This window comes from Dendrobates tinctorius, unplaced genomic scaffold (genome assembly GCF_039654945.1).
Source record: "Dendrobates tinctorius isolate UK_male_01 unplaced genomic scaffold, ASM3965494v1 ptg000396l, whole genome shotgun sequence".
Lineage (NCBI taxonomy): Eukaryota > Metazoa > Chordata > Amphibia > Anura > Dendrobatidae > Dendrobates > Dendrobates tinctorius.
Genome location: NW_027362062.1, coordinates 969,537 through 984,924, shown reverse-complemented (window position 1 = coordinate 984,924; position 15,388 = coordinate 969,537). Strand labels below are relative to the sequence as shown.

The 15,388-nt window shown below is 51.9% G+C and overlaps 1 protein-coding gene across 1 annotated transcript in view; it reads left to right on the top strand.

Annotated features, from left to right (window-relative positions):
* The window catches only part of NRDC (nardilysin convertase), a 67,506-nt gene that overhangs the window by 39,956 nt on the left and 12,162 nt on the right, over positions 1-15,388 (top strand). Inside the window, exons 21-27 of the mRNA XM_073563647.1 lie at positions 1,984-2,111; positions 3,000-3,162; positions 12,179-12,210; positions 12,483-12,621; positions 12,709-12,756; positions 14,778-14,830; positions 15,140-15,223. Coding sequence (XP_073419748.1) covers positions 1,984-2,111; positions 3,000-3,162; positions 12,179-12,210; positions 12,483-12,621; positions 12,709-12,756; positions 14,778-14,830; positions 15,140-15,223 — 647 coding nt within the window. The remainder of the gene's footprint in view (positions 1-1,983; positions 2,112-2,999; positions 3,163-12,178; positions 12,211-12,482; positions 12,622-12,708; positions 12,757-14,777; positions 14,831-15,139; positions 15,224-15,388) is intronic.

Here is a 15,388-nt window from a genome sequence, read left to right as displayed (position 1 = left end):
GTCAGATCTGTCATCGTTGGGGGACCCCGGACGTGGATCTGATGGCATCCCATCTCAATGCCAGGGTTCCCAATTTCATGGCCAGGACGCGCTATCCGTGGTCGCACGGAGCAGATGCCCTGGTTCAGAACTGGACCCAGTTCCAGCTTCTGTACATTTTTCCACCCCTCCCCCTGATCTCCAGAGTCCTGAGGAAGATCAAACAAGAGGGTGTTCCCACCATTCTGATCGCTCCAGACTGGCTCAGGCGTACTTGGTATGCCGACGTCGTGCAACTCACAGCAGACGCTCCCTGGCGTCTCCCCACACGTTCCGACCTTCTGTCACAAGGCCAGTTCTTCCACCAGAACTCAGGGGCTCTCAATTTGACGGCGTGGCCATTGAGACCTGGGTTTTGACCCAAGCAGGTTTTTCACCGGACGTTGTTAAAACCATGATCAGGGCTCGAAAGCCAACTTCAGCCAGGATTTACTATCGTACCTGGAAGATTTTCTTCACATGGTGCGACTCTCGTGGGCAGATTCCACTTCCCTATTCTCCTCCAAAGGTCCTCGGTTTCCTTCAGTCAGGCCTGGACGCCGGGCTATCCCTGGGCTCGCTGAAGAGCCAGGTGTCAGCGCTTTCAGTGCTCTTTCAGAGGCGTATTGCTAACAAGCCGCAAGTGAAGACTTTTCTCCATGGGGTTTCCCGATTGGTTCCCCCCTACAAACGTCCGTTGGAGACGTGGGACCTCAACCTGGTCTTGACAGCACTACAGTCACCTCCTTTTGAACCCCTTAGGGTGGTCTCACTCCGCTTTTTATCACAGAAAGTGGTTTTCCTGGTGGCAATCACCTCGCTACTCAGGGTGTCTGAACTTTCAGCTCTTTCCTGCAGACAACCCTTCCTGGTTTTTCATCAGGACAAGGTGGTTCTCCGTACAGTACCATCCTTCCTTCCGAAGGTCGTGTCCAGCTTCCACCTCAATGAGGAAATATCACTACCGTCTCTTTGCCCGGCTCCCGTTCATAGGGTAGAGAAGGCTCTGCATACGCTTGACCTTGTCAGGGCATTGCGTATTTACGTGTCTAGGACTGCTCCCTTCCGGAAGTCTGATTCACTTTTCCTTCTTCCAGAAGGCGTTCGCAAGGGCCTACCGGCTTCCAAAGCCACCCTTGCTAGGTGGATCAAGTCCACCATTCAAGAGGCTTACCGCCTCAACAATTCTCCCCTTCCGGCCGGTATCACGGCACACTCTACGCGGGCGGTAGGGGCCTCTTGGGCCATTCGGCATCAAGCCTCAGCACATCAAGTGTGTAAGGCAGCCACTTGGACTAGCCTGCACACATTTACAAAACACTACAGAGTGCATACCCAGTCCTCAGCGGATGCGAGCCTGGGTAGACGGGTCCTGCAGGCGGCAGTACCCCAAGTCTAGGGGACTGTCAGCACAATATTCGTCCACTGCTTCCCACCCAGGGACTGCTTTGGGACGTCCCACGGTTCTGTGTCCCCCAATAAGGCGACAGAGTAAAGGAGATTTTTGTGTACTCACCGTAAAATCTCTTTCTCTTAGCCTTTAATTGGGGGACACAGCTCCCACCCTGTTGCCCTTGCGGGCCGTTGTTACGGTTGGGTTCTCATATTGTTGTTTGAGCCCGTTTATAGCAGCCTTTTTTTACAGGCATGGTTATGTTTCTGGTATATTCCTCCTAATGCTTTTGCTCAAAACTGGAGAAGGCTGACGCCGTCCAGGGGTGTATACTGCAGAGGAGGAGCCAAAGTTAATCTTTTTCAGATTATGCATAGTGTCGTCTCCTAGTGGACAGCAGCATAACACCCCATGGTTCTGTGTCCCCCAATTAGAGGCTAAGAGAAAGAGATTTTACGGTGAGTACACAAAAATCTCTTTTTCTGCCTCGTGATACATCATTTACAATCAGAATTGGATTTTATTCTGAATTATTGACATCTCCCCTTATCCTTCTTTTCCTCTTTGTGTAGCTCCTCTTTGAGTTGATCATCGATTACCTGGCTGACTTTACGGCTTCTTCTGACGTCTATGAGATGATAACAGAACAGCTTAAAAAGACCTACTTCAACCTTCTGATCAAACCTGAGAAACTGGGAAAGTAAGTGCACGATGTGCAGGTACCTGGACCGGACAATGTTGGCTCGTTATCGAGCGAAGAACGACTTTATACAGATTGACCGGGGGTCGTTTACACAAATTGCCGAAAATCGGTGGGGACAGATCGAATATTTTCACAATGGTTCTGTCCCCATGCGGCATCATGTTATCGGCAGCACATCTCCTGTGTATACAGAGCGGAGTGCTGCTGAGAACGAGGATTTTTATATTGTCGTAAACCATCTGATTTCCGGATGAACAAGTATTGCTTGTTCTTTGGGTGATTGCTTGTGTGGTTATATGAAACGATAATTGGCAACTGCTCAATAGCCAGTTTATCGCCTCGTCTAAATTGTGTAGGCCACACTGGTTTTGACACACAACTTTCCTGTAACTTTTGAGCGTTGGCCATTACAAGCTGGTGTCTTAAGGCCCCATTACACACAACGATATTGTGAACGATATCATTGCAATGTCACCAGTTTGGTGACGTTGCAGCAATGTCGAAACGACATCGTTGCGTGTGACATACAGCACACATCGCTGCGTGTGACAGCGAGAGACCAACGATCAGCGAGCTCCCAGCGCCATACAGCAGACGCTTGGGGCTGGTATCCAGGGTAAACAGCGGGTAACTAAGCGCCGCGCGGCACTTAGATACCCGCTGTTTACCCTGGATACCAGCGTTCTCGCTGGTCCTGATCGTTGGTGAGTCTGTCTAACGATGTCCCAGCGATCCCATCCACGTCAGATCGTTGGTGGGATCGCTGGGACATTGAAGCATGTAATGGGGCCCTTACTCTGTAACCCCCAGTGCTAAATTTGTATGCTGTTAAACCGATCCTCTTCGATACACCGGGTTTTAACCTCTTTTTTTTTCTCCTCCCAGGGATGTTCGGCTCTTGATCTTGGAACATAATCGTTGGTCTATGATAGAAAAATACCTCACGATCCACAAAGGCTTGACTTTGGAACAACTACTTTCATTTGTTGAGGAGTTCAAGTCTCGATTATACGTAGAAGGTTTGGTCCAGGGCAACTTCATCAGTAAGGTGAGCATATGGAGATGCATGGTGGCACCTTCACATCATATTTTTTGTTTTCCATAAACTTTTCGTCCATGAAATGCTGGGAGCTGAAGATCGAGACATGACTCAGACTTGATCTTAAGTAGCAAATTTGCATCATTTTCTCTTAAGAAGAGGGAGAACAGCAGACTGATGCATTGTATAGGTTTGTAGGGAAATATTTACATAACTTGTTGAATAGAGTAAATTGATTGAGATCTGCGGACTGCTTTCTACTTACCAGAATCCACATTTTCTCTTTTGATTAGCCTGTCTCACGCAATGTCATAGTTGCTGCACGACGCAGACATGCGATGTTGCACCACTCCGGCTAATCAACAGAGGAGCCGGAATGTCGGCAAGTAGGAGGCGATTTGTAGAGCTCCTGTTCAGCAGCAACAGAAAACAGGCCTAACGTTTGGACCAGAGTCCTGTAAATTTTATATGCTCCTCTCTAATTCTTTTCATTTTCATCTCTGCGTATTGTGGATTTTTCAGTCCCTTTGGCCATCCTACTTGGTGTCAGACATCCCTCCTTGTGCATGCAGAGGTAGCTGTCAGTCACTGGTAAGACCGCCCACTGGACTCCTAAATTCAGAATAAGCTGGGACTTGAGTACTTCTGCCTTGTGGTTTGAGCTGCATTAGGGGGGTGGGGGCTTCTCAGGACCCAGTCCCTGTAAAAACTTTTTTTTTTTTTCTTTCTTTTTTTTAGGGGCTATTACATATCAAATGATTTATTAAACTTTTAGATACATTTTAAGCACTTTTAAATTATCTTTTTCTATTGCTTCATTGTGTGTCACAGAAGAGACCACAGGTGTGTGCTGCTGCCACTAGGCTGAAATAAAGGCTAGACTCCACCAACCGGCAAGACGTTAATCAGCTCTTCCTTAGTGTCCAAAGAAGGCAGACAGGAGTCTGCGTTCAGACCCATCTTTACTTTTTTGTTGTGTTTTATCTATAATTTCCCTTTTCCTTTCAGATGCGACTTGTGGGTGGCGACAGTGTGATATTGTGTCACTCTGATCTCCCACCTAGAGACCAAGCGCAGTCTGACTGGACAGAACCCCCCCCCCCTTCCCCCAATCCGTCTTATGTCTCCCTTTCTGCCGATCGGTGGAAAGTCGTGATGACAAGAGTTTAGCCTTCTGGATTGAGAAGCTGTGGCCAAGGAGCTTGTGGCCCAGGGCTGCTGAAAACACCAGGAGTCTTCTCTTCCTATCGACCTACTGAATATCCGTGTCAATATCAGCTGTGGCTTAGATCAATCACTGGGGCGGAACACTAAGCAGGTCAGTCTGCCTGAGCTGTCCTGCATTCCTGTTATGCCTGGAACTCAATGTCCCGGGAATCTCCGCGGTAGACATCCCGGTGTAATCTTCACTAGCTGGCCCAGAAGAGCCTAGTAATGTCACCTGGATGTTCCCAGATTGTCCAGACCTGCTTTCCCAGGGCCCCCTTTTCCATCAGAATTCACCAGGCCACTGGTTTCTTTGACCAGGTTATTCAAACCACGATTGAAGCAAGGTAACTGTCTTCTTCCTTCATATACCATCTAAAATTTGAAGGCCTTGTTTCTCCATCGCTTCATTGGGGGACACAGAAACCATGGGTGTATGCTGCTGCCACTAGGAGGCTGACACTATGCACAGAAAAAGGTTAGCTCCTCCTTCGCAGTATACACCCCACCGACCGGCACTAATTTCCTCAGTTTCGCTTATTGTCAGTAGGAGATGGACACGGGTCTTTCATTAGACCCATATCTACCTCAGCGTGCGTCGTTCCCTTGCAGGTTCCGGAGGGATACGGAGTGAACAGTCACATCCGTACTCCCACAAAGAGACTATGAGTACGGCGTGTACTGCCACCCTGTATCCTCATAGCTCTCCACGGCAGGACCAAGAGCCCCGAGCACGGATGCGTGTCAGGCGATCCACCTGGTCCTCGCCTCCCGTCTCCCACCCACTCGCCCACCAGAGCCTATCGGTATGGAAGAGATGCAGACCTCCTTCTATGGAAGAGGACAGGTTCATGATAAGGTACAGGTTTTTGCTGAGCGGTAAGTATGGGACCCCGGAGTGTCACCTCCTCTCCCTGCCTCCCACGTCTCCCCAGCTACACCTCTCTCTTATTTTGGCCAGCCATGCTGCAGGCTTGGGTACCTTGCAGAGCGGGTGCCCTAAGTGACATCCCCAGGTGTCACGGCTCCTTTCAGCAGCCTCTTCCTCTCTCTGCGCCCCTCTCCCCTCCTTTCCCTGGCTGCACTTATCTTGTTTCGGCTCAACAGCCGGGCGGCAGGCATGGATCCATTGTGGGGCGATCACGCGGCAGTGCAGCGTTGCCTCTGCGCCGCCCCGCGCTCCCCGCCGGCAGCCGCATCTACGCCAGGCCCCAGCTTCTATTGCGGCCACGCCCCCTTTTTTCTTAGGCGGGCTTCTCTCCCGTCTGTTCTAAGCCCGCCCACCGCTCGCTCACTCCCATTCTAGGCCGCCCTCCGCTCTTTCCCTACCTTTGGCGGCAGTTAACCCCGCCCTCCTCCCTGTCTCCACAAGGAAGTGCGTGTTTTTTCTACCGGGCTCTCAGGCGGCCGCCATTTTCTCCAGCCTGTCAGCCGGACTCCTTCGCCGCTTCTGTGGCCCTGCAGATATGGACGAGCTGTGCAGCAGCGCTCGCTGAAAGCATCCACAGGACACCGGACCGTGAGTAGCTCTGCAACTGCAGACTGACACCCTCCTCTGCCTCCTGTCCCCAAACCTTCCGGCGCTGTTTCAGTGACTTTCCCTCATTATGTCTAACTCTAAGCCTGATCGTGCTCGCCCTCTGGCTTCCACCTGCACCTTAGTCAAGTTCTTTGCATCCTCTTCTTGCAAATGCAAACTTCCCTCAGGTCAGTCCACTCCCCTCTGCACCGACTACAGCAACCCCATCCTGCCCGCTGCCCAGGAGCCCCCTATTGCTCCACGTGAGCGAATCTCCCATTCCTGACTGGGCTTCTTCCCTATCTCAATCAGTGGCATATCTCACCAGGGTGTCTCAGTCCCTAGTGGCCGTTCTTGATAAGTTGTCCCTGGACTCCTCTGCAGGACCCAGCAGGTCACAAGAGGTTCCATCTGAACCAGCCAGCATGAGCCACAAAAGACCCAGGCAGGATCTCCTGCCGGAATCCTCCCCTCGCTCCATCTCACCATATAGTCCTTCCCAGCAGTTTCCTTCCCGTGCATCCTCAACTGAGTCAGGCGAAGCGTTCTCGGATGCGCCATCCGAGGAGATTTTAGAGCTGCGTTCAGACCATACCGCGGACATGAAGGTTACGGTACAGAACCTCATTGCAGCGATTAACCATACTTTCGAGATCACAGACTCCCCTGCGAAACCCTCAGATCAGGAGGTTTCGTTCAGACGGGCAGAAACACCTTCCAGAGTCTTCGCTCCTCATTCTGAGTTTGCCAAGCTCCTCACCAGGAAAGGGAAAATCTGACCAGGTGCTTTCAAAGAGGGAAGCGCCTCGGCGTGCTGTATCCATTCTCTCAAGAGCTTACCGACAACTGGTCGGCTTCTCCCTCTGTAGACGCTCCTGTGTCCAGGCTATCTAACAGCACGGTCTTTCCGATTTCAGGTGTGGCGGCTTTGAAGGATGCTAACGACAGGATCATAGAATCCTTAGCAAAGTCAGCATTCGAAGCGGCTGCGACGGTGCTAAGCCCAGCCTTTGCCTCCACTTGGGTAGCAAAGGCCATAGCTGCTTGGGCGGAAGATCTCCGCCAAAGCATTCTTGATGGAGCCCAACCAGAGTGTTTGGCCGAGAGAGCCAACCAGATCTCCCATGCCGAGGATTATCTGGTCTCGGCCTCCTTGGATGCCGCCTCTTGTGCAGCTCAAGCGTCCAGCAACTTAGTTGCAATCCGGCGTACAATTTGGCTCAAGGCTTGGCAGGCGGATTTGTCGTCCAAAAAGTCCCTTACCAATCTGCCCTTTTAGGGTGCGCGTCTCTTCGGATCCCAGCTGGACCAGATTATCAAAGACGCCACTGGGGGCACAAGCTCTCTTACTCAGTCCAAGCCTCGTAGACCCCCTCCAAGGTGTCAGTTTCGGTCTTTCCGCCGCGTCGCGACGGCAGAATCTTTTTCCAACCAACAAAGGCCGCAAGCACGCCAGGATAGGAAGAAGGTCTCCTTTATGCCCACTCCATCCTGGCGATCTCACTCCTCCCAGGGCAGATCCTCCAGGTCCAGAACTGGAAGGTCCGCCTCGGCATGACTATCTACAAAGCCCAGAGGTGCCTTTCCAACTGGGCGGCCGACTCCTTTTCTTCAGGGACATCTGGCTTGCCTCGGTGGAAGACGCTTGGGTCAGGGAAGTTGTATCCTCAGGATACAAGATAGAGTTCGTGTCTCGGCCTCTGGATCGCTTCTTCGAGTCCCGTCCTTCAAAAGACCCTGCCTTAGTTCCGGGCGTCTTTGCATCCATTGACTCTCTTTTCAGTTCCGGGGTCATTGGGCCCGTTCCCGAAACAAAGCGATTCACAGGGTTTTACTCAAACCTGTTTGTAGTGCCGAAAAAAGGTGGCGCGGTTCGGCCCATTCTGGACCTCAAACTGCTGAACAAGAGGGTCCGCCTGCGTCATTTCAGGATGGAGTCCCTTTGTTCAGTAATCGCTTCCATGGAGGCGCAGGAATTCATTTGTTCAATAAACATTCAAGATGCCTATCTGCATGTCCCCATCTTTTAAGAGCATCAGAAATTTCTGCGTTTTGCGATTCATCAGGACCACTACCAGTTTGTCGCCCAGCCGTTCGGTCTCACCACCGCGCCCAGAGTGTTTACAAAGATCATGGCGGCGTTGATGGCCCTGTTGAGGATCAGAGGTCTCGTACTCTTCCCGTACCTCAACGACATTCTAATCAAAGCTCCGTCTTTTCACCATACTCTCCAAAGCCTTGTCATCGTTCTCGACACCCTGTCCAGTTTTGGATGGCTCGTAAACAAGAGGAATTCCTGCCTCGTTCCGACTCAACGTCTTGTGTTTCTAGGCCTATTGTTCGACACCCGTCGATCGAGGGTCTTTCTCCCGGAAGAGAAGTTGATCTCTCTGCAGCGAGATGTTCGATCGCTACAGAGCCTAAAGCTTCCATCTTTCCGGTCAGCCATGAAAGTCTTGGGAAAGATGGTGGCGACGACGGAAGCGATCCCCTTTGCTCAATTTCACACGAGACCGCTTCAACAGGCCATTCTGTCTCGGTGGAACAGGTCCGTTCTCTCCCTGGATCGTCCAATTCGCCTCTCATTCCGGGTCAAACAGTCCCTCAATTGGTGGTTGACGTCACCCCTCATTTCCCTGGGCCGGTCATTCCTTCCGATTTACTGGCAGATTGTGACAACGGACGCCAGCCTTCTCGGCTGGGGAGCTGTGTTTCGCAATCAGATGGTTCAGGGTCGGTGGTCGACCCAAGAGACAACTCTGCCGATCAACGTCCTCGAGATACGGGCGATTTATCTGTCTCTCATTCACTGGGAAAGGCTTCTCAGGGGTCTGCCGGTCTGGATTCAGACAGACAATGCCACAGCAGCAATGCCACTGGGCAGAGGTATCGGTCCCAGTGATATCCGCAGTGCACATTCCCGGCGTGGACAACTGGGCCACCGATTTTCTCAGCCGCAAGGGTCTCACGGCGGGAGAGTGGTCCTTGCATCCGGACGTCTTTCATCAGCTTTGTCTTCGTTGGGGGACTCCGGACGTGGACCTGCTGGCGTCTCGCCTGAACAAGAAGGTCCCACAGTTAGTATCCAGGGCCCGAGGTCCTCTCGCAGTGGGCGCCGATGCTCTGACCATTCCCTGGTCGCAGTTCAAGCTCCCTTATCTGTTCCCTCCCCTTCCTCCTCTTCCCAAGCTGTTGAAGAAAATCAAGGCGGAAGGGGTACCAGTCATCCTCATCGCTCCGGATTGGCCCAGAAGGGCTTGGTTCGCGGACATTGTCAATCTTCTCGCGGACGCCCCCTGGAAGCTTCCAGACAGAGCAGATCTGCTGTCTCATGGTCCAATCTGCCATCCCAATTCTCTGCCACTCAATTTAACGGCGTGGCTGTTGAAACCGCGGTTCTGAAGCGGTCAGGTTTTTCAGATCTGGTTATTCACACCATGATCCGGGCTAGAAAACCATCGTCTTCGAGAATTTATTATCGTACATGGAAGGCCTATTTCACTTGGTGCGAGTCCAATGACGTTCCGCCCATGTCCTTTTCGCTCCCTTCTATCCTGGCGTTCCTCCAGGCAGGCCTAGATGCGGGCCTTGCCCTCAATTCTTTGAAGGGTCAGGTTTCGGCACTCTCCATTCTTTTTCAGAAGATGTTGGCCTCCCATCCGCAGGTCAAAACCTTTCTTCAGGGAGTGGCTCATACGGCACCTCCGTACCGCGCTCCCGTGGATCCATGGGATCTCAATCTGGTTCTGGAGGCTCTTCAACGGTCTCCCTTTGAACCTCTCAGGGAAGTCTCCCTGTCCCTTCTCTCCTGGAAAGTGGACTTTCTGGTGGCCATCACCTTCATCCGGCACGTGTCGGAAATGGCGGCACTTTCTTGTCGCCCCCCTTTCCTGGTGCTCCATCAGGACAAGGTGGTCCTGCGGCCCCCGCCTTCCTTCCTTCCCTCCTAAGTTGGTGTCCACTTTTCACCTAAATGAGGACATTGTTCTCCCGTCCTTTTTTCCGGGTCCAATCCACCCTCTGGAACGCTCCTTGAACAAGCTAGACCTGGTCAGGGCCATGAAGGTCTACCTGGCTAGGACGTCTCCCTTGCGGAAGACAGACTCTCTTTTCATCATTCCAGATGGTGCGCGGAAAGGTCAGCCGGCCTCCAAGGCTACCATTGCTCGCTGCATCAGATCGGCAATTTTGGAGGCCTACCGGGTCAAGCATCGAGTGCCCCCTCCGGGAATTAGCGCTCACTCTACCTGGGCAGTGGGTGCCTCCTGGGCGGTGCACCACAGAGCTTCTGCGCAGCAGCTCTGCAAAGCGGCAACCTGGTCTTCGATCCACATATTTGCCAAATTTTACAAGGTCCACACCTATGCTTCGGCGGACGCCAGCCTAGGCAGAAGGATCTTGCAGGCGGCGGTGGTGAGTCCGCTGACCTGATGGAAGTTTATTTCCCACCTCAGGGACTGCTTTGGGACGTCCCATGGTTTGTGTCCCCCAATGAAGTGATGGAGAAAACAGGATTTTTGGTTGCTTACCGTAAAATCTGTTTCTCGTAGCCTTCATTTGGGGGACACAGCACCCTCCCATATTCTGCAACTCCTGTTCTTAGGTTGTTTGTTGATTTACAGTTGAGTTGTCTGTTCTGTTTTCATTCTGTTTTGTTACTTCTCCTACTGCTTTCTCCCTAACCGAGGAAATTAGTGTCGGTCGGTATGGTGTATACTGCGGAGGAGGAGCTAACCTTTTTCTGTGCATAGAGTCAGCCTCCTAGTGGCAGCAGCATACACCCATGGTTTCTGTGTCCCCCAATGAAGGCTCTGAGAAACAGATTTTACGGTTACCCATGGTTTCTGTGTCCCCCAATGAAGGCTCCGAGAAACAGATTTTACGGTTAGCAACCAAAAATCCTGTTTTTTTTTTTTTGATGATGTGAAACCAATCGGGTCACGCTAATATCTCCCCCCCCCCCCCCCCCGTCTTCTTCTTCTTAGTCATTCCTAAACTCTGGTCTGTCTCACAGGCCCCTAAAGGGTCGGGTCACTGCCTTTTTCTACCCTCTCCCAGAAGTTCTTGGCCTCTTTCCCAAATCAGAATTTTCCTTCAGGGAGTTGCACACTCTGTCTCTCTTTACCGGCCTTGCTGCAGCAGTGGAATCTCATTATAGTGTTGTCCTTTCTTCAGGGTTCACCCTCTGAACCCATTCACAATACTTCTCTCTCTTTGCCTTCCTGAAAGGTTTTGTTCCTCTAGCGATCACCTCCATCAGACGTGTCTCCAAACTTGCATCTCTTCTTAATGCTCATCTTACTGCTGGGCCACGAAGGTAAGGTACTCTTGTTCCTGTCCCATCCTTCAGACATTTGGTTCTCCTTTTTTTTCATTCCGTAAGGCGATCTTCCCGCTTCCGCCTGGCAGATTTGTTCTCTCGTCATGGAAGCATGCCAAGTAAAGAAAGGTCCACTCCCCCTTGGGGTCACTGCTCACTCCTCATGTGCAGTGGGGGTTTCTTGGGCTGGTCGCTATCAGGTCTCTGCCTTATAACTGCTAAGCCGCTTCTTGCTAGTTTTCTTCTTCAAGTTCTACACGGTTCTCACTAAACTTCGGCGAACGTCAGGCTGGAGAGGAAAGTTCTGCTTACAGCAGATGATTGGCCTTAGATTCAGGAGTGTTTTTTTTTCCCCACCTTAGGAACTGCTTCAGTACATCCCATGGTTTCCTGTGTCCCCCAATGAACGAGAAAAATATAATTTTGGGTACTCACCGTAAAATCTTTCTTGGAGCCTTCGTTGGGGGACACAGCACCCGATCTTGTTTGTGCCTTTGTTGGTTCAATTTAGGGTAATCTTTTATCTCCCTTCCCATTGATTTCTCACTAACTGGCTTCTTGCCAGTTGATGGGTCTGCCCTGCCTAATGTCAGCAGCCTACACCCATGTTCCCCAATGAAGGCTCCAAGAAAGATTTTATGGTGAGTAGCCAAAACCTTTTTTTTTTTCTTTTAAGAAGAACTAGGCTGTTCTTACTTTCTTATATACCAGAGTGGCATTATTCATATGCACAGATCTAATAATTTGGTAAATTTGAGCATATAAACAATTTATTTGCAAATTAAAAAGTGTGCACCATGTGTACTGCCCTGATACAGGACTCTTGGGAGGCTCTGTGGCACAATTTGCTTTGCTAGCGGTATCCTAATCCTTATGAAGTTTGTGGTTCTTCTGTTCTCCCCCTTTAGCTTGTTCTTTGTGTAGTTGCACGATCGTATACTTTTGTGTAACAAAATTCTCATATTCTTTATTACATCCAGGAGTCTGCAGAGTTTCTGAATTATGTTCGAAGGTGAGACTATAACCGCAACATTTCATTTCTGAACATTGTGCATCCGATATAGGATATTCAGCCGGCACTGATCATTACAATGTATTATCAATGTCTGATTAGTGGGGGTCTAGCCATTCGGATGTCCAAGCCCACGTTGACCCTACATACGTTTTAAGTCTTGCTATCTGTAAAATTGGCTCTATCAATCATGTATTGGAAAGACACACGGGGGGCACTGTCTGGCACTTCTTGTCCCTTGCCTCTATCTGATATGATCTCTTATTCATTAGTAAGCTGAAGTCTCTGCCTCTGAAGAATAAGGTCCCGGTGCAGTTCCAGGTGGTGGAGTTGCCGACTTCTCACCATCTGTGTAAAGTCAAGTCTCTGAATAAAGGCGACTCCAACTCTGAGGTCACTGTGTATTACCAGGTGGGAACAGGACAGATTTTATCACTAAGCCGAAGATTTGTTGTTGCTGAATTTAATTTTTTAATTTACTTATTTTTTTGAATGCAGTCTGGTGCTAGGAATTTACATGACTACACCCTGATGGAGCTGCTGGTGGTACGTCATTTTAGATTTGTCTCGATGTATTAAAATTTTTATTTTAAATTTTGATTTTTTTGACTTTCATATGTTTTGTAAAGCAGCCTTTTTAGGCTGGGGCGACTTAGGCCGAATCCCAAGGTTGCTAGGTGTCACAGCTACATCACAACGCAATACAAGCGAATGGTGACGAATTGCAACCATAAAAATCAAGTTGCAAGAAGTCCGACTGCACGTTCTGCAACTTGTGACCCCATTCACTTGCATTGCGCGGCAACAACTAACTAGCGAACTTTAGTCGCGCAACAGATGTAGCCCTGGCCTTATTGTCATCCGTAAGATATCCACAGGTCCCCAGGCCTGACCGCAGGTGTCTCGTGCTCCCCAGGCCTGACCGCAGGTGTCTCGTGCTCCCCGGGCCTGACCGCAGGTGTCTCGTGCTCCCCGGGCCTGACCGCAGGTGTCTCGTGCTCCCCGGGCCTGACCGCAGGTGTCTCGTGCTCCCCGGGCCTGACCGCAGGTGTCTCGTGCTCCCCGGGCCTGACCGCAGGTGTCTCGTGCTCCCCGGGCCTGACCGCAGGTGTCTCGTGCTCCCCGGGCCTGACCGCAGGTGTCTCGTGCTCCCCGGGCCTGACCGCAGGTGTCTCGTGCTCCCCGGGCCTGACCGCAGGTGTCTCGTGCTCCCCGGGCCTGACCGCAGGTGTCTCGTGCTCCCCGGGCCTGACCGCAGGTGTCTCGTGCTCCCCGGGCCTGACCGCAGGTGTCTCGTGCTCCCCGGGCCTGACCGCAGGTGTCTCGTGCTCCCCGGGCCTGACCGCAGGTGTCTCGTGCTCCCCGGGCCTGACCGCAGGTGTCTCGTGCTCCCCGGGCCTGACCGCAGGTGTCTCGTGCTCCCCGGGCCTGACCGCAGGTGTCTCGTGCTCCCCGGGCCTGACCGCAGGTGTCTCGTGCTCCCCGGGCCTGACCGCAGGTGTCTCGTGCTCCCCGGGCCTGACCGCAGGTGTCTCGTGCTCCCCGGGCCTGACCGCAGGTGTCTCGTGCTCCCCGGGCCTGACCGCAGGTGTCTCGTGCTCCCCGGGCCTGACCGCAGGTGTCTCGTGCTCCCCGGGCCTGACCGCAGGTGTCTCGTGCTCCCCGGGCCTGACCGCAGGTGTCTCGTGCTCCCCGGGCCTGACCGCAGGTGTCTCGTGCTCCCCGGGCCTGACCGCAGGTGTCTCGTGCTCCCCGGGCCTGACCGCAGGTGTCTCGTGCTCCCCGGGCCTGACCGCAGGTGTCTCGTGCTCCCCGGGCCTGACCGCAGGTGTCTCGTGCTCCCCGGGCCTGACCGCAGGTGTCTCGTGCTCCCCGGGCCTGACCGCAGGTGTCTCGTGCTCCCCGGGCCTGACCGCAGGTGTCTCGTGCTCCCCGGGCCTGACCGCAGGTGTCTCGTGCTCCCCGGGCCTGACCGCAGGTGTCTCGTGCTCCCCGGGCCTGACCGCAGGTGTCTCGTGCTCCCCGGGCCTGACCGCAGGTGTCTCGTGCTCCCCGGGCCTGACCGCAGGTGTCTCGTGCTCCCCGGGCCTGACCGCAGGTGTCTCGTGCTCCCCGGGCCTGACTGCAGGTGTCTCGTGCTCCCCGGGGCCTGACCGCAGGTGTCTCCTGATCTGAACAATTATGTATAATTTAAGGAGGCAGTTAGCTGGGGTCATAAGGGTGCTGTAGGGCCGGGACTTGCAGCCATACTACGAATGAAAAAAATATAGTAGCTGTTTCGTTGTGTAAATCATTGCTTGGATAGATGTATCCGGCGTACTGAAATGTGCACAAGGAATAATTCATTATCTGTGCGTAATCCTGGAACACACAGACGGTCCTCATAAATAGCAAAGACATTCCAGGAGCATGTCGGCGACGACCGTAGCAAAGACTGTGAATGCAGAACTTCGGTGGTGGTGAAATTCATGTTTGAGCTGCTACATTAAGAGGAACAATACAATGGGGTCATTGAATTTCATGTCAGCAAGGATCAGTTTATTATTATTATGATTTAATTTTTCCAGATGCACATGGAGGAACCTTGCTTTGACTTTCTAAGAACCAAGCAAACTCTCGGGTAAGAAGCCACAGTAGCAGGAAGATTTTAAAGTAGCCCCTGTCCTCTCTCCATGGGACTTCTGGAGATGGCGAGTACAGCAATCATCTATCTCCGGGTGTTTCATAGACCATGACTAGAGCGGAGGGGTGCATGCTCATTCTCCATTCAAGGCTTTGTTCTCAGGATGAATGGAGGTCCCAGACATCTGACCCCCAACGATCTGTAAATTATCCCCTAATCTACGGATTTGGGATGTCACAGTCTTGGTGCAATCAAAAACGTTATATACAAGGCAGAAATATTTACCTCCACCTCCCTCATCTACAGGTACCATGTATATCCGACCTGCAGAAACACATCTGGAATCCTTGGATTTTCAATCACTGTTGAAACGCAAGCAAATAAATTCAAGTGAGTGAAATGTGATCGTATCACCAATGATTTTTTTCAGATCAGTAGTCTTTTTTTTCTGTTTGTGTGTTTTCATGTTTGGTGCAGTTCTATTCATTGCTGCTCAGTCCTACACAGGTACACGCACCTACCTGTGCTTGTATTGCTGCTTACACCGGCTGTACG